General features: G+C 39.8%; 1 protein-coding gene and 2 non-coding genes across 10 annotated transcripts in view; all 3 read left to right on the forward strand.

Moving 5' to 3' along the window:
* The window catches only part of CNOT1 (CCR4-NOT transcription complex subunit 1), a 73,661-nt gene that overhangs the window by 19,456 nt on the left and 28,782 nt on the right, over positions 1 to 25,423 (forward strand). For 3 of the 8 annotated variants that reach the window (XM_058674477.1, XM_058674483.1, XM_058674478.1), the window contains exons 9-26: positions 395 to 521; positions 650 to 760; positions 1,075 to 1,245; positions 1,635 to 1,762; positions 5,083 to 5,323; positions 6,007 to 6,126; positions 6,764 to 6,886; positions 7,052 to 7,203; positions 10,500 to 10,650; positions 11,680 to 11,881; positions 13,141 to 13,287; positions 15,979 to 16,103; positions 16,297 to 16,583; positions 18,537 to 18,615; positions 19,627 to 19,857; positions 20,155 to 20,295; positions 21,146 to 21,325; positions 25,112 to 25,228. In XM_058674477.1, coding sequence (XP_058530460.1) covers positions 395 to 521; positions 650 to 760; positions 1,075 to 1,245; positions 1,635 to 1,762; positions 5,083 to 5,323; positions 6,007 to 6,126; positions 6,764 to 6,886; positions 7,052 to 7,203; positions 10,500 to 10,650; positions 11,680 to 11,881; positions 13,141 to 13,287; positions 15,979 to 16,103; positions 16,297 to 16,583; positions 18,537 to 18,615; positions 19,627 to 19,857; positions 20,155 to 20,295; positions 21,146 to 21,325; positions 25,112 to 25,228 — 2,833 coding nt within the window. The remainder of the gene's footprint in view (positions 1 to 394; positions 522 to 649; positions 761 to 1,074; positions 1,246 to 1,634; positions 1,763 to 5,082; positions 5,324 to 6,006; positions 6,127 to 6,763; positions 6,887 to 7,051; positions 7,204 to 10,499; positions 10,651 to 11,679; positions 11,882 to 13,140; positions 13,288 to 15,978; positions 16,104 to 16,296; positions 16,584 to 18,536; positions 18,616 to 19,626; positions 19,858 to 20,154; positions 20,296 to 21,145; positions 21,326 to 25,111; positions 25,229 to 25,423) is intronic. The other 5 variants (XM_058674479.1, XM_058674484.1, XM_058674480.1 and 2 more) reach the window with 3 other exon arrangements.
* On the forward strand, positions 10,926 to 11,061 carry LOC118757720 (small nucleolar RNA SNORA50). Its single transcript, XR_004995333.2, has one exon. It is a non-coding gene; the product is annotated as a small nucleolar RNA SNORA50 (small nucleolar RNA).
* Positions 21,969 to 22,104, forward strand: LOC118757719 (small nucleolar RNA SNORA46). The gene has a single exon (XR_004995332.1). It is a non-coding gene; the product is annotated as a small nucleolar RNA SNORA46 (small nucleolar RNA).

Raw genomic sequence — 25,423 nt, forward strand, 5'->3', positions numbered from 1 at the left:
TTCAAATAAATAAAACTCAAAAAGGTTTTTTGGGGGCCCAGCAGCGTGGCCTAGCAGCTAAAGTCCTCGCCTTGAACGCACCAGGATCCCATATGGGAGCTGGTTCTGATCCTGGCAGCTCCACTTCCCATCCAGCTCCCTGCTTGTGGCCTGGGAAAGCAGTCGAGGACGGCCCAATGCTTTGGGATGCTGCATCCATGTGGGAGACCTGGAGGAGGAAGTTCTTGGCTCCTGGTTCCCAGCTGTGCAATTGTAAGAAGAAATGAAGCTTAATATTCTGTTTGTGTTAGTGAAACTATGGATTCCACATAAGGATTAATTTGTTTTAATCATTTCTTAATATTGTTCATTGAGTTTAGTGACATTTTTCTCAAGTTGAGCTTTTCTGTTTCAGCGTTGAAGAATGTCGCAATATAATCATGCAGTTTGGTGTTCGGGAGGTTACAGCTGCTCAGGTTGCAAGGGTTTTAGGAATGATGGCTCGAACTCATTCAGGATTAACAGATGGTATTCCATTACAGGTGTGTGGAATTCTGTTTTTATAAGCTGAGTTAATTTGTTATTCTTATTTATTTAATTTATAGTTGTTTTCTCAGAGCTGAACAGGTTAAGTAGTTGGATTTGTTTAATTCAATATTTACTTCTGCAGAGTATCTCTGCTCCTGGCAGTGGTATCTGGAGTGATGGAAAAGATAAAAGTGACGGAGCACAGGCACACACCTGGAATGTAGAAGTTTTGATTGATGTTCTCAAGGAACTGGTGAGTACATTTAGGGTTTTTGATTGCTGATAATGTTGTGACTTAACCCATGGGAAGCAGATTTTGATAAAGTTGCCCAACTTGAACCAAGTGTTTGATGATGGTTCATGCTGTTGAGTCACTGCCACCCATATTCAAGGAACTGCTTGAGTTCCAGGTTCCTTTCTGGCATGAACTCAGTCTTGGTTGCAAACATTTGGGGAATAATAGAGAAGAAGGAATATCTGTCTCTTAAGTTAGATGAAAATACTCTTAAAAAATCCATTACACCCCATTGTTTATCAGGTTTCTAAGCTTTTTCTGTGTTTCTGTAGAACCCGAGTTTAAATTTCAAGGAAGTAACTTATGAACTGGATCATCCTGGATTTCAAATTCGTGACAGTAAAGGGCTTCATAATGTGGTTTATGGCATTCAGAGAGGCTTGGGCATGGAAGTCTTCCCAGTAGACCTCATATATAGACCTTGGAAACATGCAGAAGGCCAGGTAAGTGAATGGAGCTTAGTTATAAAAGGGGAGAGAAATGGAAGCTTATTGGTTAACATAGTCCCATCTATCCAGTAATGGAAGCAAGTTTGCATAGAATTTGTATTATGAACTTAGTATAATAAATACTGAAGGACTATTTTAGTTTAGTATGGATCCCTTTGAGCTATAGTAGTAAATATTTTTCCAGCAATTTAATGATGTTTATTTCTAAGGTCATTTCCTTGACCTTGTTTCTTTCTTTGTCAGTTGTCTGATTTTTCCAATGAATACTTAAGGTTTGTATAGGAATACTATGTTTCTGTTAACCTTAATGTTGAGATTGTTGATAATTGGAATTTTTGTAGTTTTGCCAATTATTTGATAGGAAGGATGTTCTTTTGTTCCAGCTCTCTTTCATTCAGCATTCCCTAATAAATCCAGAGATCTTCTGTTTTGCTGACTATCCCTGCCATACTGTTGCCACTGATATCCTGAAAGCACCACCTGAGGATGACAATCGGGAAATTGCCACCTGGTAAGCTGTGGAGTCATTTCTGCTTTTTAAAAACAAGGAATCTAGTAATGTACAAGCTACAGTCAGGTTTATTTATTTATATATTGAGATGTATATTTATATATTAATATGTATTGGAAAGGCAGATTTACAGAGACAGAGACAAAAGATCTCTCATCTACTGACTCACTTCCTAAATGGCTCCAATTGCTGGAGCTCAGCCAACTTGAAGCCAGGAGCAAAAGTTTTTTTCAGATCTCCTACCTCTCATTGTGTCTCCCTGTCTCTGTCTTTACCTTTCAAATAAAAAAGTCTTTAAGAAAAATATCTATTATCATCACATTGCATAAATTATACTTGCGTTGATTTGATTAAAACTTTTATAATTCCTATGTCCCACATTTTGTTAGATTTATTTATTTTTTACCGGAAAGGCAGATTTACAGAAAGGTTTTCTATCTACTGTTATACTTCCCAAATGGTCGCAACAACCAATCCTAGGCTGGGGGTTCTGATTCTGGGAGCCGGGATCCTCTTCTGTGTGTTCCACGTGGTTGCAGGGTCTCAAGACCTTGGGCCACCCACCTCTGCTTTCCCAGACACTAAGCAGGATTAGAAGTGGAGCACTGGGGCACAGATCAGTGCACATGTGGAATGCCAATTCCACAGGGTAGAAAATTGGTATTTTGACCTACCGCACCAGTCCCTAAAATTTTTCTTAGCTTTAAAAAAAAAAAATTTCATTTATACCTGTTGCCGCCCAGCAGCAACACTAAAAAGATGGTGCACACTCTTTAGGGTCCTGGAAAAGCTGGAACTGCAACCGGAACTGCCAAAAGCGGCTGCGTAAACTTTCCTCCCCCCTTCTCCAGCCCTCTTTCCGCCACCGATCTTCCCATATTTCTTCCCGTACTTTCTGCTGCATTTCTCCGTTCTTGTCCCCTTCTCTCCGTACTGCTTTTATTGCTTCTGTCTGTATCCCTCTTTTGCAGCTGTCTCTCTGCCACCCTTCTTCCCGCCTGTCCTTCTTCTCCCTCATCTGGTCTTTTTCCGTCCGTCGTCCATCCGTCCCTCTGTCGTTCGTCCATCTGCCTAGCTTTTTTTTTTTAAAGATTTATTTTATTATCATTTTTGTTATTACAAAGTCAGATATACAGAGAGGAGGAGAGACAGAGAGGAAGATCCTCCGTCCGATGATTCACTCCCCAAGTGAGCCGCAACGGCCGGTGCTGCGCCAATCTGAAGCCAGGATCCAGGAACCTCTTCCGGGTCTCCCACGCGGGTGCAGGGTCCCAATGCATTGGGCCGTCCTCGACTGCTTTCCCAGGCCACAAGCAGGGAGCTGGATGGGAAGCAGGGCTGCCAGGATTAGAACTGGCGCCCATATGGGATCCCAGGTGCGTTCAAGACGAGGACTTTAGCCGCTAGGCCACGCTGCCTGGCCATTTTTTATTTTAAAGATTTATTTATTTTTATTACAAAGTCAGATATACAGATTGGAGGAGAGACAGAGAGGAAGATCTTCCGTCAGATGATTCATCCTCTACGTGGCCGCAACGGCCGGTGCTGTGCCGATCTGGAGCCAGGAGCCAGGAACTTCCTCCAGGTCTTGCACGCAGGTGCAGGGTCCCAAAGCTTTGGGCCGTCCTCAACTGCTTTCCCAGGCCACAAACAGGGATCTGGATGGGAAGTGGAGCTGTCGGGATTAGAACCAGCGCCCATATGGGATCCTGGTGTGTTCAGGGCGAGGACTTTAGCTGCTTGGCCATGGCGCTACTTTTTTATATCGTTCTTCACCAATCACTTCTCCCCGTGGGTCCACTTGGCGCTGTGTGATAGGCCAGTAATCAGTGAGGGCATTAGCCTATCCCTGTGACTGCCTGTTTACCTGCTGGCAGGACCAACTCCGCCTCCTAGGCCAGCTGCCATCTTGCGACAGCCCCTCTCAATCCCAGAGTGGCTTCAGTACCCCGCTCCCCACATATACATTTGATTATTTTATTTGAAAGGTAGAGTTCCAGAGGGAGATGGGGGAGAGAAAGCCCGAAGCGGCTGCTTAGAATCCCCCTCCTCCATCCCCGCAATCACTGAGGGGAGGGGTAATTGAAGCATTTGTCCCATATATCTTATTCGTACATTACTCTTTACCTCTCCACCCTGATCAAGGGCCCACATGGACGTATGTCCTTCCCAATAGTGTTAATGATATTAAAAATAAGATTTTTTAAAAAGTTTAAGAAATTGTTTTATTTCCAGAGAACGAGGTGGGGAGAGACAGAGCTACAATATGCTGGTTCACTTCCAAATGGCTATGCAATGGCTGGTCCAAAGTCAGGAGCTCAGAGCCAGGAACAGCTTGCAGGTCTCTCATGTGGGTGTGGGACCCTAGACTTGGGTTATCTTCTATTGCTCTCTTAGGCACAATAGCAGGGGACTAGATTAGAAGTGGAGTAGCTTGGACTTGGATGCTGTGTGGTTTGCTGGTTCCCAGGTAGAGGCCCTAATGTTTTTTTAATTTTTTTTTTTCAGATTATTCATTTGAAAGAATGACAGGACCTATCAATGATTAGTTTTTTGAATAAAACTACCACCACAACAGCCATGATGTGCCAGTCTAAACCCAGGGATATAGGGTTTCATTCCATTTGGGAATACAACTATTAGTTATCTCCTTGCTTCCTACCACAGTAGCAGGAAGCTGTGTATCAGTCAGAGAAGAGGGCTTGGTGCAGTGGTGCAGCAGGCTAGTTCACCCTGTGGTGTCAGCATCCCATATGGGTGCTGGATCATGTCCTGGCTGCTCAGTTTCCAATTCAGCTTTGTGTTTATGGTCTGGGAAAGCAGTGGAGTATGCCCCCAGGATCCCTGGATGGACCCTGCATCCGCTGGGAAAGCCTAGGCATCTGCTGGCTCCCATCATCTTTTTTTAAATTTAAAAATTTTTTTTCTCTCTTTTTTTTTTCAACTCTTGTATTTTTTATATATTTTTAAATTTTGCTTTTATTATTTTTTTTCCTAGTTCCCATCTTTGGATCAGCTGAGCTTGGACTGTTAGTGTCCATATAGAGTGTGTAACCAATGGATGGGGGCATTCTCTCTGTCTCTCCTTTTGTAAAACCTGCCTTTAAAATTAAACTAAATCTTAAAAAAAAAAAAAAGATTAGGTGTAATTGGATGGAAGCATAGCAATATAATCATCCTGAGTTAAGTAGCACCAATTAACATATCTTTAAATTGAAACATGCACCAGTTTGGTTCTGATCACTTTTCAGAATAAGGTGTCGTGTTGGAAATGACTTTGTTACTTGGAGTTTCATTGATAGAGCGCTTCTACTTTTTAGGAAGAGCTTGGATTTGATTGAATCTCTGCTGAGGCTTGCGGAAGTTGGGCAGTATGAGCAAGTCAAACAGCTTTTCAGCTTCCCTATCAAACACTGTCCAGACATGTTGGTATTGGCCTTACTACAAATCAACACCTCTTGGCACACCTTACGCCATGAGCTGATCTCCACCTTGATGCCAATTTTCCTTGGGAATCATCCTAACTCTGCTATTATTTTGCACTACGCGTGGCATGGGCAGGTAAGAGATGTCTGTTTGCTTTTCTTCCTTTTCTTTCTTTTTTTAGAAGTTTATTTTATGGCAAAGGCAGGTTTATAGAGAAGGGGAGAAAGGAAGAGAAAAAAAGATTTGCTTTACACTGGTTTACTTACCAAGTGGCCACAGCAGCCAGAATTGAGCCGATCTGAAGCTGGGAGCTAGGAGCTGGGAGCTAGGAGCTTCTTCCAGGTGTCCCATGCCGGTACAGGGTCCCTTTGGACCAGCCTCTACAGCTTTCCTTGAGCACAAGCAGGGAGCTGGATGGGAAGTGGAGCAGCCGGGATAGAAACTGGCACCCTGGATCGTGGCAGATATACAGTCAGTAGACTATCTTGTCAGGCTCTGCAGTTAAATTTTATGGAAGTGTATAAAATGGGAATGCCATATTAAATCATATACTATTCTGATTTTGTGCTGAAAAACATGTTAGGCAGACATACAAAGTGTGCTATGTGAGTATGGAACCTAACCTTAATTTCTGATTTTATAAATTCTAATTTCATAGTATTTGATATGTTTAAAAAAGTTTGATATTCGTAGTTGATGCCTTCATAAATATATATTATTTACTTAAATGTTACACAGAAAATGAGGTGGGCATTTGCAATGGCATGTATCTGAGTGTTTTTTCGAATTGCCTTTAAATTCTTCCTCTTTTTTCCAAGGGACAGTCTCCCTCAATTCGCCAACTTATCATGCATGCAATGGCAGAATGGTACATGAGAGGGGAACAATATGACCAGGCCAAATTGTCTCGAATACTTGATGTGGCCCAGGACTTGAAGGTGAGTTCATAGGGCAGGATGACTCACTTATTATTGAAGACAGCTATGTTTTTATGTAACATGGATGCCTTAAGAATAATATGTTCTAATTACCTGTTAGATAATTTGCTTGAAATTGGACAGAATGGAAAGGAGCAGTTTGAGATATGTGAAGATTCTTTCATTCGTTTTCGCTTGCTTTCTGTGTTTTGTAGGGCTTTCTAAAGACGAGTGATAATTGAGCTTTTTGATAAATAATCTATAAGTATTTTTTCAGCAATTTTGTGTCTTCCTGCGTAGTACATTTATTACAATCAGTGGGATCTATTGAGAGTCTGTAATGTAATTCATCACTAGATGTATTATTATTGATTGTGCTTAGGTTAAAAGAAGTCTGTTGAAAGTCTCAGAAATGGGTAGAGGTAATTATTCATGCTTTCAGTGTGACTCTGTCCTAGGTTTAGTAACTTGGAAATATCAGGATATAAAATATGTTAGGTAAGACCTTATCACCAAATTGTACCAAAGTGCTTCAAATACTTTGACAAGGGAAATACTTGGAGAATGTTTTATTTAAAATTCTGTGAGGAGTGGAAAACAGAAGTAGGCCAGAAATGTACTTGATTGCTTGTCTTGTTGCTGATCTTTCCTTGCTTAGGCCTTGTCAATGCTGCTAAATGGTACTCCATTTGCTTTTGTTATTGACCTTGCTGCACTTGCTTCACGGCGTGAATACCTCAAACTTGACAAGTGGCTCACAGACAAAATTCGAGAGCATGGGGTAAGCAGGGTTTGTCCATTTATTTCTGCTTTTATTTTTTGTTTTGTTTCACTGTTTTTGGCTAGATGGCAAAAGGAACAACTCCCTTAAATGGCACTTTTTATTCGTGGCACTTGCTGATTTTCTTAAGTTAATTTCTGTCTCTGATTACCTTTTGTTTTTCAGGAGCCATTCATCCAAGCTTGTATGACTTTTCTAAAGAGACGGTGCCCCTCTATTTTGGGTGGACTAGCCCCAGAGAAAGATCAGCCCAAAAGTGCCCAACTCCCTCCTGAAACTCTGGCAACTATGTTGGCTTGCTTACAAGCTTGTGCAGGGTAAGAAAAACTTGGCTGGAAATTGTTGTATTTAATAATGGAGTTGGATTATGTGAATGAATTACTGATTTCAAAAAGTGTTGGCTGAACATGATATTCAAAAAGTTGGTTGAACATGATAGCAATTTCTCATCTGGTAATTTTTATAGCCATTGTATTGAACTATTTGTTGTGTGTAGAGACTTCACTTATATTAATATTTTTGTATGTGCCGTAAGATGCGGCACAGTTCTTTTGTATGTGAATATTCAAGTAGCTTGGGACCCTTTGTTATAAAAAACTACTTTTTAAAAATTTCATTTTCAAAGACAAAGGAAAGTTTTGCTGGGTATGTTATTCTGGGCCGAGAATTTTTTGCTTTTAGAATCTGGAATATGTCACTCCATTCTCTTCTGCCCTGTGGAGTTTCTTGTGAACGGTCTCCTGTGAATTTAATTAGCATTCCTTTTTATGTCAGTTGATTTTTTTTTTTGGGGGGTGGTACATTTAAGGAGCTTTTCCTTATGTTCTATTGGAAGAGAGCTTGATGATCATGTGTCATGGTGAAGATCGCTTTTGGTCAACCTTGTTGGGGGTTCTGTGCCCCTCCTGGATGTTGGTTTCCTAGTTCTTTCACCAGGGAAATTTTCTTGTATTATTTCATTGAATACACCTCTAATCCCTGCTTCTTTCTGCACCTTCTGGGACTCCCATAACTTATATTTGGCCTTTTAATAGTATCTTTCAAATCTTGAATACTTTTTTTTACCTTGATCCAGTTCTGCTTCCAGCTTTTTGTTTGTTTCCTCTGGTGATAGGAAATATCTTCCAATTCTGAGCTTCTTCCACATTGATTCTGTTTTGGAGACTTTCCACTGTACTTTTAATTTGATCCACTGGAGTTCAGATCTCCGCTCGCTGAATGCAACTGCGGTAACGGTCACTGGGGAACCACACCGTTGTTTCCGCTGCTTTCCTGTGTCTGTCAGTCTCCAGGTACCCCTCTGCTGCTGTGCTGTCCTTTCCTGTTTCCTGGAATGTGCCTCTCTGCTTCAAACTGGCTAATGTTTCTCCATCTGTTTAAATGTGTCCTTACCCTATTCCACCATCTTGATTCTCCCAACCCACAGAATGGGAGAAGATCTTCGTGCACTACGTAGGTGATAGAGGGCTAATCTCCAGAATATACAAAGAGCTACGAAACAACCAAAATGTCAAAACAAACAAGCCACTCAAGAAATGGGCACGGGAAATGGGCAGACACTTCACAAAGGAACAAACCCAAATGGCAAATAAACATGAAAAAATGCTCAAGTTCCCTGGCAATAAGGGAAATCTAAATTAAAACATTAATGAGGTACCACCTGATGCCAGTAAGACTGGCCCACATGAATAAAAGCACCAACAACACTTGCTGGCGAGGTTGTGGGGATAAGGGAACCCTACTCCACTGCTGGTGGGGCTGCAGGCTGGTACAGCCTCTATGGAAATCAGTATGGAGAACATTCAAACAACTCAAATTCAACATACCATATGATCCAGCAATAGCACTCCTAGGAATATATCCAGAACACTTGTTTTATGAGAAACCAACATGCACTCCTATGTTCATAGCAGCACAATCAGTAATTGCAAACACATGGAAGCAGCCAAAATGCCCATCAGCAGAGGATTGGATAAGAAAGCTATGGTTCATCTACTCCATGGAATACTACTCAGCTATTAAAAAAAACAAAATGCAGCTCTTTGTGGCCAAATGGGCCAAACTGGAAACCATAATGCTAAGGGAAATGAGCCAATCCCAAAAGGTTAAATACCACATGTTTGCCTTAATTTAAGATGATATGATGTTATATATAACATGTTATGTATGTTATATGTTGTGTATAAACTAAAATTGAAATGTCAATGAGGTGGTCACAGAAGGTGGTTAAGAACTAGCATTTATTTTTAACATATTAGCTACTCATTACTATGTCAATTAATTCCATAATGATGTAAATTTTTACTGATGGTATGTTGGAGCTTTTAATTGACTGGGATGATACTCTGCTGGCTCTGTCTTCAAACCAGACAGGGTATACCTAAGAAACCATTGAACTTGACTGGACAATAAGATGCTGGACTCTATGTTTGGTATATGCTTGCAATGAGGGAATCTCAACTGAACTTGAACTGTGGTTATGCAACAAGGTGGAGGAGTCCACCATGGTGGGAGGGTTTGGGGAGGGGTGGGGAGAATCCCAGTACCTATGAAACTGACACATAATACAATGTAATTAATGAATAAAAAACAATTAAAAAATGAGCATAAAAAAGATTTTATTATTATTGGAAAGCCGGATATACAGAGAGGAGGAGAGACAGAGAGGAAGATCTTCCATCCGATGTCCCACTCCCCAAGTGAGCCGCAACGGCCGGTACGCGCCGATCCGATGCCGGGAGCCAGGAACCTCTTCCGGGTCTCCCACACGGGTGCAGTGTCCCAATGCATTGGGCCGTCCTCGACTGCTTTCCCAGACCACAGGCAGGGAGCTGGATGGGAAGTGGAGCTGCCGGGATTAGAACCAGCGCCCATATGGGATCCCGGGGCGTTCAAGGCGAGGACTTTAGCCACTAGGCCACTGCGCCGGGCCCGCAGGCCCAACTTTTTAAAAATAATAAGTGAATTTGATATTTGAGTATTTTTGAGCTTTGTTCTTTTTTGTTTTAACAGAAGCTTCACATTTCCACACCTGTTTATCTTAGTTTTATAGCAGCCACTTACAAATGAGAAGGTAGCAGTGCTCCTGTGTACACTGATTGCATTTCCCAGCTTTCTGTGCTGGCCAGGTTGCTAGTGGGAGTTGAGAACTGCAACTGCTCTTTTTTTTTTTTTTTTATTTACCTTTATCGGAAAGTTGGACTTACAGAGATGAAAGAGCACCAGGTTCTACTAAGTGTGATGGCCATGTGTTTTGAATTGATCTATACAGTATTAATGTGTTGTTTGGTTATGATATAACATAAAAAATTGCTTAACATTTGATTGGGTATGTCTGGGTGTGCATATGATTTGTTAACAAAGTAGTTGAAAATGTAAACTTTTTCTTAGAGTAATTAAAAATATTATTGCCATTGTATACTGATTAAGCTTTTCACGAAAAAGCCGGTGTTTAGAAAATCAGTGATAAATGTGTATTGTAAATGGATGGTATGTCTTGGAATTTATCTTTGTGTTCCAGCAGTTTTTCTTTTTTAAATTAAAGTCATATCATTTAGGTGGTTTTTTTTTTTTTTTTTTTTTTTTTTTTTTTTTTTTTTTTTTTCATTTTTAGGAGTGTTTCTCAGGAGTTATCAGAAACCATCCTGACCATGGTAGCCAATTGCAGTAATGTTATGAATAAGGCCAGACAGCCACCACCTGGAGTTATGCCAAAAGGACGCCCACCCAGTGCTAGCAGCTTAGATGCCATTTCTCCTGTTCAGGTAAAATGAATGCTGCAGTTGGTATGTCCGAAGTTGCTCATAGGCTGGGAATAGAGTAAACACATCTACATCTAAAGTAGTTTTTAAAATATACTCCATTTTAGATAGCTGCATGTATACTGTTTTTGTTGTAATGGAGAACCATAAATAGGCATTGTAGTTGAGCATAGATTTCAGTTGCCACATAGATTTTGACTGAAGGAAAAGTATTGAAAACTTCATTTAGGTAATGGAAAAGGTTTCTTTTTAAAAGTAAGAATTACTCTTGGAAGAATAAGCACTGCCTTTGAACCTGATATGTCTTGTTTGTAGCTTCACGGGCCATGCAACAGTGCTAGAGCATAACGACTTGTTATAACTGGGGCTCTTCAGCTCTCAACTGAACTGCTCTTTTAAAAACAAGGTACATTTAAGTTACTCCCTGACATCGACCACCCCTTTCTTTCTGGGAGCAACATATTCTGCTTCTGTTTCCAGCTGCAGTGAATAGCAGGTTGGGGTTTAAGTGGCATTCGCTTATTTTCTTTTGTAATGAGAGTATGAAGTGGTGCCATGAGGCTTAGAAGTTTAGCTAAGTAGATAGTTAAAGGGATTTTTTTGGTGAATAGTAAACCTTGTTTTTCAGTTTGTTTTTGAAATTAGAGCTGACCTTCCCCAACCACTAAAATTCCTGAAATTTTGCTATATTTGTTTTTACTTGAAATTTTATTTCCAGTTTCTTTTTTATTGTGTTAAGTTGAATAATTTGTTTTCAGAGATGGTCTGTCTTGTGGTTACTATTGAAGTTTAGCAAATATGTTCTGTGGCCTTTGGTAATTGGGCAGGACTTGAGTATTTAGACTTAATAAGTGTTTGACAAATGAATGACAGACATGCTTGACTTGATGATTGGGAGGTTAGTATTATGATTGTGTGGGTGGCGATTGCTTATTAAGGATTTGAACAGCTGTTTCTAAAGATGCTTTACCTTTGTCATGTCTACCTTTCCGTGAACCATGTTTAATATATTTTTATACTATTTTTCTTTAGATTGACCCTCTTGCTGGAATGGCATCTCTTAGTATAGGTGGTTCAGCTGCCCCTCACACCCAGAGCATGCAGGGTTTCCCTCCAAATTTGGGTTCTGCCTTCAGTACCCCTCAGTCACCAGCAAAAGCGTTTCCACCCCTTTCAACCCCAAATCAGACAACTGCATTCAGTGGTATTGGAGGACTTTCGTCACAACTTCCAGGTAAGCAGTGGAGATCAGGGTTGTAGATAATTTACAGATTTATTGTTTTGTAAAATGTAAGGTCATGATTTTTTTTTTAAAGTGTGATAAGGAAAGTACCTTAAGCAGTATTGTGAAAGTTGCTTCAACATGCAAAATTGAAGTCTATTTAGAATGAAGAATTGGGGGCCTGGTGCAGTAGCTTAGCAGTTGAAGTCCTCACCTTGCACGTGCTGGGATCCCAAAGTCTTGCCGGTTCTAGTCCCAGTGACCCTGCTTCCCATCCAGCTGCCTGCTTGTGGCCTGAGAAAGCAGTCGAGGACAGCCCAGGGCCTTGGGTCCCTGTACCTGCATGGAAGTCCAAAAGGATGCTCCTGGCTTTGGATCGGTGCAGCTCTGGTTGTTGCGATGCCTTGGGGAGTGAATCATCAGCCGAAAGATCTTCCTGTCTGTCTCTCCGCCTCTGTATATCTGATTTTCCAATTAAAAGAATAAAATAAATTAAAAAAAAAGAATTAAAAACGAATGAAGAAATTAGTATAAATTTTTAATTGTAAATTTAGCTTATGCAATATTCAGATGGAATTCATCTTTAAATTACAACAGAGAGTAATTGTGTTAGTCACATAGTCTAAAGCGCTTAAATCGAAAACTCATGATAGTGCAAATTATCCAAAAGTGGTATAGTACAAATTTGAGTTGTTCTGTGTACATGTTGAATTCAAGCATGTTTTTCTGCTTTGTTGCAGTGTTGCTTAAACCTTTTTCAGTTTCAGCTGTTTTGGGCTGGACCTTTGTACGATATAAAGATAACATTTTTGCTTGAACTGGTTTATAGTTTCTGTATTCTGATTTAGGTTACTGAAAGGAGAGAAATGTTGCAATGTGACAGTAGCATTCACTTAATGCTTATGAATCTTAAATCTTTCTTTACAAAGATCTCATCATTTTAGGGTTCTTTTTGCTAGAGTTAAGTGGAATAAAAGTCCCAATTGTGTCTCTAGATAACAGCATGAAATTCTTCAGTGTTAATTATTTAGTAAAGGAATCCAGCTTTTACTAACATGGGTATGCTACTGTGCTTTGAACATACTTTAAAGTATACTTTAAAATTTGGATACTGATGTCAATAATACGATGGAACTAATAAAGTAATATAAATGCTTACATATATTGTTCAAGATCAATTTTTGTGATAGTTATAGTTTCTTAAATTGGATGAAAGGTTTTAGGGACTCATGAATATTCATAAGATTGCTGACTACCTTTGTTCTCTCTAGTAGGTGGTCTTGGCACAGGCAGCCTGACCGGTATAGGATCTGGGGCTCTTGGACTTCCTGCAGTGAATAATGATCCTTTTGTACAAAGGAAACTGGGCACCTCTGGATTGAATCAGCCTACATTCCAGCAGAGTAAGATGAAACCTTGTAAGTGGTAGTGTTGTCTGTGATTGTGGAGTGTGACTGATGTACACAAAAATTAAAAATAAAAATTACTAGTTTTATTTGTCCTTAGAGCTACGTAAACAAAAACCTTGATGTCTCTTAGTAAGTTATTAAGACCATACAATTAAAGTGGGGTCATAGACTAATGAGAAAAATTCATGAATTTAAATGATTAAAATTAGAAGTGTCAGTTATATCTTTGTTCAGGATTGAGAAAAAAGTAATAGCTAATAAGTGGTAGTTTGGAGATTGTTAATGCTTTTTTGTTTTGAGGTTATCTTAAAAGCTGGAAAGTTCTATTTTTTAGAAAACTCTTGTGTTCAATATATATGTATCAAATCTTTAAAATTTTTTGTAGGCTTATTTATTTTTATTGAAAAAAACAGATTTTACACAGGGAATGTGAGACAGAGAAAGTGCTTCCGCCTTCTGGTGCACCCGCTAAATGGCCACAATTGCCAGAGCTGAGCCATTTCAAAGCCAGGAGCTTCTTCCAGGTCTTCCTTGCAGGTACAGGGTCTCAAAGCTTTGGATCATCTTTCCAAAGAGGATTCTAGCACTCGTAAGGGCTGTTATTCCAGGCTATATGAACCTTAATTGTAAAGTTTGGTAATTTAAAAAATTTATTATTCAAAGGCATATTGCAGAAAGAGAGAAGAGACAGAACATCTTCCATCCACTGGTTTACTCTCCATGGTCACAACAGTCAGAGCTTAGTTGATGTGGCGCTCAGAGCCAGGAGCTTCTCTGTGCTGCTGCCATGTGAGTGCAATGTCCCACGGACTTGGGCCCTCCTCTGCTGCTTTTCCAGGACATCAGCAGAAAGCTGATTGGAAGTTGAACAGCCAGGACATGAACTGAATATGCCAATATGGGATGCCAGTGGCACAGAGTGGAGGATTGTCCTGTGATGTTTTTAACAAGTCAGGAGTAGTTATAGTCATCCTTTTCTGTAACATTGTGAAGAATAATAAATGACACACTTAAAAAGTATTTTGATTTTAAGGGAGAGAGAAATTTAGAGGTAAGGCAGGTACCTTCTATCCTGTGTCCCCAGTGACTAGGAAGTAAGTAACGCTGGTGCTCTGCTTTGGATGGCGGTGTTGCAGAGATGGCTTAATTGCTGCACCATAACTGAAGCCCCTTACGTGAAATAGATTAAGACAATTTAAAAGTTTTGATTTCTTCAAAGTCCATAGATGAGAATTATGTATTCCTGTCTTCAGAATTAAATAGAAAAGATCTTTAAGAAGCTCTTGGTGGTGTAGCAGGATAAGGCACTGCATACTTTACTGGTGTTTGAGCAATGGTTTGAATTCCTGCTGCTCCAGTTTTGATCCAGTTCCCTGCCAGTGTGCCTGGGAACGCAGTGAAAGATGGCCCACGTGCATGGGCCAATACATGGAAGATCTGGGTAGGAGTCTATGCTTCTGCCATCTGTTTGCATCAGCTTTGGCCATTGTAGCCATTTGGAAAGTGAAATAACTATATAGAAGATATCTTTTTTTTTTTAATTTCCCTCTTTGCCATAACTTTCAAATATAAATAAAGTAATGAATATAAATAAAGTAATGAACGTAATAAAGTTCATGGAAAATACATATTAAGAAAATCTTCTGCACGAAATTCAGTTTTTGTAATAAAATGTATCCTTTAATTTCATTTTCAGTAACCTTTTGAAATTTCATTCATGATAAACAGTTCAGTTGAATTGAAAATGTTAGTGTGAAAGACTTGTCTGTTGTTTTGTAGCATGCTTTGTGTATCAGTGTGTCCCTTGTTACATGTGATTTGTATTAGAAATGATAAAACCTTGTTAATGTTAGGGTATTTTAAGGGTAAGTGCCATGAATTTGTAGCTAGAGTAACTCTGGCTTTTTTGTTTTCTTTCTTTCTTTCTTTCTTTTTTTTTTGGGGGGGGGGGGGTTGTTTTTAATTTTAAAGAAAAAATATTTGAAAGGCTGACTAGACAGAAAAAAGGTAGAGATCTTTGATTCACTGGTTAATGTCCCAAATATCTGGGCCTAGGTGAAGCCACCAGCCTGGAAACTCCAGCCAGCCAGGGTCTCCTCCCTGCGTGGTAGGGGCCTGAGCACCTGAAGTTACCCTCTCCGCTTTCAGGTGCGTTAGCAGGAGCTTACAACATTAGATATAAGCCTTGATGAAGAAAGCTAACAAGGTAGATTATGTAGAGCATTTTAAATCTTTAGATCTAATTTTGAACACTTTTAATTTCTTAAATTTTTCTTGAAAGTGTTAACAGAGGCGGCTAGTCAGAGAACATCTTCCATTCATTGTTTCACTCCCTAAAATGGCTGCAACAGCCTCACCTGAGTCAGTCTGAAGCCAGGAGCCTGAAGCTTCTTCCTGGTCTCACATGCATGTGTTGGGGACCAAGATCTTGTGTCCCCCTCTGCTCCTTTCCCGTCCTTTAGCAGTAGCCTAGATCTGAAGTGTAGCAGCCTGTATGTGACGCTGGCACTGTAAGAAGACGCTTAGCATGATATACTGAACCCAAGTACTTTAATATTAACTGAATTGCATTCATAAGTTTTACAATTTTAACGTTTGATTATTGGGCTACTGTTAGTTTCTCTGGCCTTCTGTATTTTATGGGAGAATAGAGGAAGGATATAAAAGCCTCCTTCCTGATTGCATTTTTGTTTCTAACAGCGGACTTGTCTCAGGTATGGCCTGAGGCAAATCAGCACTTTAGTAAAGAGATAGATGATGAAGCAAACAGCTACTTCCAGCGAATATATAATCATCCACCACATCCAACCATGTCTGTTGATGAGGTAAGTGTGTGGGTGATAATGTTATTGATTGTTTAAATGTATATAAATGTCTTTTTAGAGACTTGTGGAAATTCACCAGTTGCTTTTACTTATTTAAGAACTTACTGTCTATAGCACTACTTTGAGAATTGTGCTCAGTTCCTTTATTAACATTCAGGAAGGTGATTTTTTTTTTTTTGTCTTGCTTTCTCAGGTATTAGAAATGCTACAGAGATTTAAAGACTCCACTATAAAGAGGGAACGAGAAGTATTTAACTGTATGCTAAGGAACTTGTTTGAAGAATACCGTTTTTTTCCCCAGTACCCTGATAAAGAGTTACATATAACAGCCTGCCTGTTTGGTGGGATTATTGAAAAAGGACTGGTCACTTACATGGCACTAGGTCTTGCTCTACGATATGTTCTTGAAGCCTTACGCAAGCCATTTGGATCTAAAATGTATTATTTTGGGATTGCTGCACTAGATAGGTTTAAAAACAGGTGAGTGAATAATTTTTATTTTTTAAGACTTAATTACTTCAAAGGCAGTTTCTCTCCATATACATATATATAGTCCATATATATGTATACATATATATGGATATGTATACATATATGTCCGTATATACACATATATGTATACACACATGTATATATGTATATGTATACATACACACACATATGTCCATATACATATATATGTATATATGGAAAGAGAGAGAAAGATGAGACACACATACATGCGCAGAGTTTTCTATCCACTAGTTCACTCTCCCAAAACTAATGATTGCAAGGTCTGCTGCTGGATCATGTTACAGCTTAGATTCCTATCAGGGAGTCCTTTTTGTTGGCTTCTGGCCATGTATTTAGGGGCGTCCTCATTTGGCTTGCCAGACATATCAACAGGGAGCTGGATCAGAACTGGTGTATCCAGGATTTGAACCAATGCTCATTGAGGGGTGTTAGTTAACCCATTGCTCCATAGTGCTGATGCCTGAAGTTTAACTTTCTAATTGTAAGAAATAGTAACTATTATTTATGAAACAGGGGTACCAGGCATGATTACTATGTTAACCTTACACTAACTTAAGAACAGGAAATTGCATGTTACAATATCAAAAGTATTAAGTGAGATACAGATTTTTTTTTGTTTTGCTTTATTGTAGATGCTCTTTGTTGAGGTTTAGTTGCATATGCCAAGTCTCTCCGTTTACAGATTTCTGATTCTCAAGATTTCTGGTCATATCAAGATACTATTTCAACCCCATCCCTGAAGTTTACTCTTTGTGGTTGATACCTTTTTCTTATAACCACTTTTGTTCTCATACACAGTTTGTGATAGTTTTTTCTCTACTTCCTTTTCTCAGGGTGTTGTTGAAATGGAATCACAATGTGTAGCTTTTTTTGAGTGTCGTGTGCTAGAAATTGATCTGTTATGGCATGTCTCTGCTTTCATTCTCTTGTACAAACTAGACGTTGACCTTCTATTCAAAAAAAATTTTTTAAAGATTTATTTATTTTTATTACAAAGTCAGATATACAGAGAGGAGGAGAGACAGAGAGGAAGATCCTCCGTCCGATGATTCACTCCCCAAGTGAGCCGCAACGTCCTGTGCTGCGCCGATCCGAAGCCGGGTACCAGGAAAGTCTTCCGGGTCTCCCACGCGGGTGCAGGGTCCCAAAGCCCCGGGCTGTCCTCGACTGCTTTCCCAGGCCACAAGCAGGGAGCTGGATGGGAAGTGGAGTTGCCGAGATTAGAATTGGCGCCCATATGGGATCCTGGTGCGTTCAGGGCGAGGACTTTAGCCAGGCCCTATTCAAATTTTAAAACTTGCTTCCCAGGTAGTAATTACAGTGATTCAATTGAAAATCTAAGTAAAACTGTTTAAAAAGTGAAAGCAATGTTTTATTATATGATGTAAAATAGTGTAGGTTCACCAATACATTTACCCTTCTATGTTTCTTTTAGTATTATTTTCAAGGTATTCTTTCTTTTTTTTTTAAGATTTATTTTTATTACAAAGTCAGATATACAGAGAGGAGGAGAGACAGAGAGGAATATCTTCCATCCGATGATTCACTCCCCAAGTGAGCCGCAACGGGCCGGTGCTGCGCCGATCCGATGCCGGGAACCAGGAACCTCTTCCAGGTCTCCCACACGGGTGCAGGGTCCCAAGGCATTGGGATTGGGACCGTCCTCAACTGCTTTCCCAGACCACAAGCAGGGAGCTGGATGGGAAGTGGAGCTGCTGGGATTAGAACCGGTGCTCATATGGGATCCCGCGGCGTTCAAGACGAGGACTTTAGCTGCTAGGCCACGCCACCAGGCCCAAGGTATTCTTTCATAAAATAGGGAAAATAATCTATGTTAGCACTAGGAAGAATGTTTTTTGATAGTAGTGGTGGTGTGACTTCTGTTTTGTGCAATGAAGAATAAATTTTTTTTATTTCCAGATTGAAGGACTATCCCCAGTATTGTCAGCATTTGGCTTCTATTAGTCACTTTATGCAGTTTCCTCATCATTTACAGGAGGTAAGTGTCCTTAGTATCTAAAATCTTTTTACTAGCTGATTTGGGATTTCCTAGGCATGCTATTAAGTGTTCACTGTTATTGACATAATCCAAGCATTTCTATTCCTGTTCATTTTGCACCTTTTTATTTTTTTAATTGTTTTTGAAAATTTATTTATTTTTTAATTGCAAGGTCAGACTTGCAGAGAAGGAGAGACAGAAATCTTCCATCCACTTGTTTAGTTCCCACGTGGCCCTGAGTGGGAAAGCAGCTAAAATTGGCTCAGTGTTTGGACTCTTGGCACCCACATGAGAGATACATGAGCCTCTTGATCCTAGCTTTGTCCTGGCGCAGTGATGGTGGCTCTGTCCATCTGGGAAGTGAACCAGTGGATGTTAGATCTGTCTTTGCTTGTTTTTCTGTCTTAAAAAATAAATGAGTAGAAAAAAAATGCAGATGTCCTGTTAGGCTCAAAAAGGAGTCCTGTGGTATGGATTTTTTCTTGTCATGAATAAAATCTATATCATATAGTTGGGATTTAAAAAAAAATTTTTGTAGGAAATGTAATGGATGGAAGAATAGAGTTTGAACCTGTTTGAAATAACCTCCGAGGAATCATGGTAAGGATAAGGTTAGTCATGTAAATGATCAGGTTTGGGAGAATTCAGAGACAGGAGTAGGAAGTTTGAAAGATGAGGTAGGAGGGGAGCAATCATGCAAAACTGCTGGTCCCCAGCATAAGCTGGAGCATTGTACAGGCTGAGAGAGAGATTTCTGTTTCTCATTTCTGTATTTTGTCACTTGAAAGTTTTATAGTTTCTTTAGAGCTTGCCATCTTTAAAATGTATCTAGAGTTAATTATTAATTATTGAAGTTATTGTACATGTAGGTGGTGGTTTTAGTTTTGTCTGGTAAATACTGTCCTGAACCTCATTTTCACCTGTTTTCATCTCCTGGAAGAGAGGAGCATGGATGACATAGTTTATGCTTTTTGTAAAAAATCTAATGTGCTTATCTCTTTACCTCTGCAGTACATCGAGTATGGACAGCAGTCCAGAGATCCTCCTGTGAAGATGCAGGGCTCTATCACAACCCCTGGAAGTATTGCACTGGCCCAGGCCCAGGCCCAGGCCCAGGTTCCAGCAAAAGCTCCTCTTGCTGGTCAGGTTAGCACTATGGTAACCACTTCGACAACCACCACTGTTGCTAAAACGGTTACAGTCACCAGGCCAACTGGAGTCAGCTTTAAGAAAGATGTGCCAGTGAGTAGTAATTAATGCCTGTTTTTTTCTTTTCCAAGATTTATGTTAGATTGCAAGATAGTTAGTGATATTTTAATTTTACTGTAATACATGCCAATATAAAGACTTGCCTTTCTCCCATGGCCTTCATTTTCCTTCATTTCTCAGACATGCCACTGTTCAGTATATATTAGTATAGTAGCATAAATGTTAATACAGCATGTAAATGTTAAAAATGATCTAATGTGTAACTATTCTTTTCTGTGATTATGCCAGGAAACATTTCAGTGTGTTTACCTTATTTATTACTCTTTCTAGCCTTCTATCAATACTACAAATATAGATACTTTACTTGTGGCCACAGATCAAACAGAAAGAATTGTAGAGCCTCCAGAAAATATTCAAGAGAAAATTGCTTTCATTTTCAATAATCTCTCCCAGTCAAATATGACACAAAAGGTGAGCATGATGTCATAGTTTATAAATGTCCTGTCCCCTTTTCTGTAATGGATTGAGGATTTTGTTTTTGATATTTATTAATATTCACTGTTCAGGTAAATGGGTAGTAGAACTAAAGGGCAGGTACTGTTGATATCCAAAAGAGGTTGTGGTTTTTATAGACATTAAGTGTAGCAATAAGTCTAAAAATGTATGCGTTATACTGTTGGAGACATTGAAAGTAAACTTTGTTCTCATGAGGAAAGGCTTCATTTTGTATTTCCTGTCTAACTCATCGCATCTCAGTATATTATCTAGTAACTGAAGTAGACTTTTATGCAAACCCTAAGAAAAGATTTTTCTTCTAGGATTAAGTTCTAAGACTACTTTGAAATACCTGTGTTAGTTAATGTAATTGTTCTAAACAGGTTTTAAGATGAAATACCTTTCAAAATTGTAGCATCATTTTTTGAGGGAAAATTGCAATAGTTTTGTAGAAGAAAATTATGTAAACATAATTTGATGCTAAAACTATTAATGGCTTGTTGTAAATTACTAATCGAATCTGTGGGGACTGTTTTATCATTTCATTTTTTAAAACTTTAGCCTCCAAGCTCTAGGCTACCACGCCGGGCCTTGTTTTATTATTTTAGAGCTGAGAGAGATTCAGTCTAATTTTAACGATTACTGACTATGTACTGTTTGGAATTAAGTTTACTATACATTTCTTAATACCTTTTTAACATAGGAAAAGATGAAGTATGGTATTTTTTAAGTAAATTTTGAAAGGAGCCTTAAGGCTCCTTTTCAAAAAATCCCCCCTTGTTTTATGGTAGTGTAATTTTGTACGTTTCTGTTTCTTATTGACTAGGTTGAAGAATTAAAAGAAACTGTGAAGGAAGAATTTATGCCTTGGGTTTCACAATATCTGGTTATGAAGAGAGTTAGTATTGAGCCAAACTTTCATAGTTTGTATTCAAACTTTCTTGATACATTGAAGAATCCTGAATTTAACAAGATGGTTTTGAATGAGACATACAGAAATATCAAAGTAAGAGTTGTTTTTTAGATTCCCTTAACATGACTTCTTTGAGTTTTGGACATTTTTAATTTTGTAGCTTAAATATCTTGGTGCTTTTTTTTTTTGTTTGTAGTACTCTATTAGATTTCATCTCTGTGGTTTGCTGTTGTTTGTTTTTAAAAGAGACTGAGATAATTACTCCTCAAATGTTCATAAAACTGGATCTGGCCAATCTGAGGCCAGGAGCCCAGACGCAGGCCAGGTCTACTGTGTGTGCTCAAGGTACACGTTAGACACAAAAAGGAAATAGCAAGAGCTGTTGAGTCTTAACCCCGGGTTCTCTGAGATGAGCTGCTGGCTTCCCAGTTGACATTTTAACTGCTCAGGCACATGTCTACTGCTGTATTTTTGGAAACAGTCCTATAGGAAGCTACTATGTGGATATTAATGGATATTGAACATTTAAACCCTGTAAGTATTGCAAGCAATACTGTAATAAATGTTGTTACTAGTTTCTTCAGGTAGTGAGTGATTCTAATTGCACTTTGTTTAAATTTCAAGTGTTTTAATTTCTAAATTGTTACTTTCTTAGGTGGAGAAATGTACAAAAGGGCAGTCGATCCGGGGTACAGTTATCTTCCTTTGCTGATGGTTTAGGATTGACTTAAGAACCAGCACTATATTTAAGCCTATGGATGAGAATTGTCCTCATCATTGGTTACGCTGTAGTGCAAGAGAATTCCTGGCTCCATCTGCTGCACAGCTGACTTGTGCAATTCTGCTGTTGCTTGTGGAGTTAAGGAACATTGACTTCTTGGCTTTTAATGTAACAAGAATTAGTGGGATTCTTGCAAGTTCGCAAGTACTCCTAAAGAAAAACTACCAAGTTCCTCTCTTTCCTTCTTTTTGTCTTTAAATATGTTCATACTTGAAATTCATAGAGAATAGCATCAGCCTATTCCACTCACCAAATGCTCGCAAAAAACCAGACGTTGCCAGCTCAATCCAGATCTCCCACTACTGGCAAGGACCCAGTCATTTATAACATTAACACTGTCTCCCTAGGCCTGCGGTAAAAGGAAACCTGGATCAGCATCCAAAGCCAGGCTTGACGTCTGAGCAATATGATTTGGGATATGTGTATCTCAATGCAGGCAAAATTCCAGGCCCCAGATCTTCATTTTAAGAAAAAAGCTGATGTATTAGCGTTATGGTATAGTAGATTTAGCTGTCTGCAAGGCTGATATATCTCATTTGGGTTCTGGATGTCCCATTGCTGAAAACAGCTCCCTGTTGATGCGCCAGGGAAAGCCGCAAAAGATAACTCCATGTATCTGGGCCCAGTCATGTGCATTGCAGACCCAAAAAGCAGTTCCATGCTGCTTACTTTGGCCTGGTTCACTGCTAGCTACTGTAGCCATTTGGGAAATGAGTTATCTGTTGGAAGAGAACTTTTTCAATTTTTGCAACTTCATCTTTCTAATTATTAAGTGAATCTTCAAAAATAATAAATGTGGACATAAGGAAACAAGCAATAACAAGGCAGTATGGACTGGATTTAAGTACCATGCTGTATATGTATGTCCCTGTGCATAGAACATACTCGTTTACTGGCTTTTATAACCCTTTGAGAGCAGTAACAACCATAGAATCAAACAGATGGCTGCTTTTTACCAATTTGAAAACAAGTATATTTTAGGACATTACTTAGTAGGCTCCAGAGATTTGTGTTAACTTGAATGTGCCCAACATTGCAGAAGTTAGCTGTTTCGGTAGTAATCCTACACATACCTATTCATTTGAGTTAAATTTAGCTCTTCGAAACATTTGGTCTGTGGTATAAGGATTTTTTTTGGGCGGGGGGTTATTTTAATTTTGAAAGTTACACAGAGGGATTGAGACATGTTCCATTCATGGTTCACTGCCCAGATGGCTGTAAAAGCCAGTTCTGGGCCAGGCCAAAGCCAAGAGATCCTCTGGGTGACATGGAGCAGCAGTCTGTATGGGATGCCAGAGTCACAGGCAACAACCTTCCCTGCGCTTTTATGTCACAAGCCCCACTATTGGGTCTTTATTCAAACCCAAGGTTTTGTGGAATCTTGAACACTGTGTCTGTATTTTAGAAAGGTGGCTGTTAAAATGCATGGGATTCAAGGTGTTCTCGGGCCCTGCACATTGGCATAGAGGCTAAACTCCTCATCTTGAACACGTCGGGATCCCATATGGGTGCCAGTTCTAATCCTGGCAGCCCCGCTTCCCATCCAGATCCCTGCCCGTGGCCTGGGAAAGCACTCCAAGACAACCCAAAGCCTTGGGACCCTGAACCCACGTGGGAGACTTGGAAGAAGTTCCTGGCTCCTGGCTTTGGATTGGCGCAGCTCTGGCTGTTGTGGTTACTTGGGAAGTAAATCAATGGACAGAAGATCTTCCTCTCTGTCTCTCCTCCTGTCTCGGTATATCTGACATTGCAATAAAAAGTAAAACAAATCTTTAAAAAAAGTTCTTAGTCTTAGAGTTTAAGGAATTTGTAGTATTTATGTATGCTTACTTTGGAAAAAAATTTTTGCTTCAGATTTCTGTGTGATAACATCCCAAAAGTAGTAAATATATGTGGTCAAAAAATTCTTGAAGTTTTGTATGTTGTTCTTGATTTATTTGTGAGGGGGAATTATAGAGGTAGAAAGATAGGGGAAGAGCTGAAGATAGCGAAGGGGCAGAAATCTTCCATGCCCCTGGCCATTTATGAAATGGCAGTGACAGATAAGTCTGGCCAAGCTGAAGCCAGGAGCCCTGAGTTTTGCTGGATAGGTTCAGAGCCTAGTAGATGAAGTCCTCAACTTGCATGCACGTTGATCCCATATGGGTGCTGGTTTATAACCCGGCTGCTCCACTTCTTTTCTGGCTCCCTAATTGTGGCCTGGGAAAGCAGTTCAGGACAACCCCAAAACCTTGGGATGCTATCCCACGTCGGAGACCCAGAGGTAGCTTCTGGCTTCCGATCAGTTCTGCTCCGGCCGCTGTGGCCACTTGGGGAAGTTACCAAATGGACGGAAGATCTTTCTCTCTGTCTTTCCTTCTCTCTGAAGATCTGATTTTCCTCAACTGCTTTCCCAGGCAAAAAGCAGGGTACTGGCTATGAAGTGGATAATTTGGACACAAACCACTTCTTGGCGGTGCAGGATTGGCCAATTGAGCTATTGCGTTTGTCCAAACACTTGGGCTTTCTTCCACTTTCTTAGGCACATTAATAGGAAGCTGGATCGGAAGTGGTACAGCCAGGTTAAGAACCAGTACCCGGGCCCGGCGCAGTGGCCTAGAGGCTAAAGTCCTCGTCTTGAACACCCTGGGATCCCATATGGGCACCGGTTCTAATCCCGGCAGCTCCACTTCCCATCCAGCCCCCTGCTTGTGGCCTGGGAAAGCAGTCGAGGACGGCCCAATGCCTTGGGACCCTGCACCCTGAGGGAGACCTGGAAGAGGTTCCTGGATCCTGGCTTCGGATCGGCGCGCACCGGCCCGTTGCGGCTCACTTGGGGAGTGAATCATCGGACGGAGGATCTTCCTCTCTGTCTCTCCTCCTCTCTGTATATCTGACTTTGTAATAACAAAAAAAAAAAAAAAAAAAGAACCAGTACCCGTAGTAGAATGCCGACATTGGTGGAGTGTTAGATAAAATTATAACTGTTTAGGAGTGGAGGAAAATAATTTCAATGTTAAGAAGCCTGAATTTTAAAAGATGACTAAATTCTCACATTTTTAAAGAATTTTCTATCATAAGCTAATTCTTGTATGTGTCTTCATTTTTTACCGTTGCAGGTGCTCCTGACTTCAGATAAAGCTGCTGCCAATTTTTCAGATCGTTCTTTATTGAAGAACTTGGGACATTGGTTAGGAATGATCACATTGGCTAAAAATAAGCCCATCTTACACACTGTAAGTTTGAGCTTGAATAGTTTTTTTTTTTTAATTTCTTTTTATTATTATTTTATGATACAGGTTCTTAGGCCCTGGGATTTCCCTTATCCCCTCCCCAGTTCCTTCCCCCCGAGCTTGTATAGCTTTATGTTGAGTTTCAGAATCCTTTTATCTAAAGAATCTTGTCTTTGGGGCTGTGTTAATGATTTTAAG

Source organism: Ochotona princeps, chromosome 16 (genome assembly GCF_030435755.1).
Source record: "Ochotona princeps isolate mOchPri1 chromosome 16, mOchPri1.hap1, whole genome shotgun sequence".
NCBI classification, from domain to species: Eukaryota; Metazoa; Chordata; class Mammalia; order Lagomorpha; family Ochotonidae; genus Ochotona; species Ochotona princeps.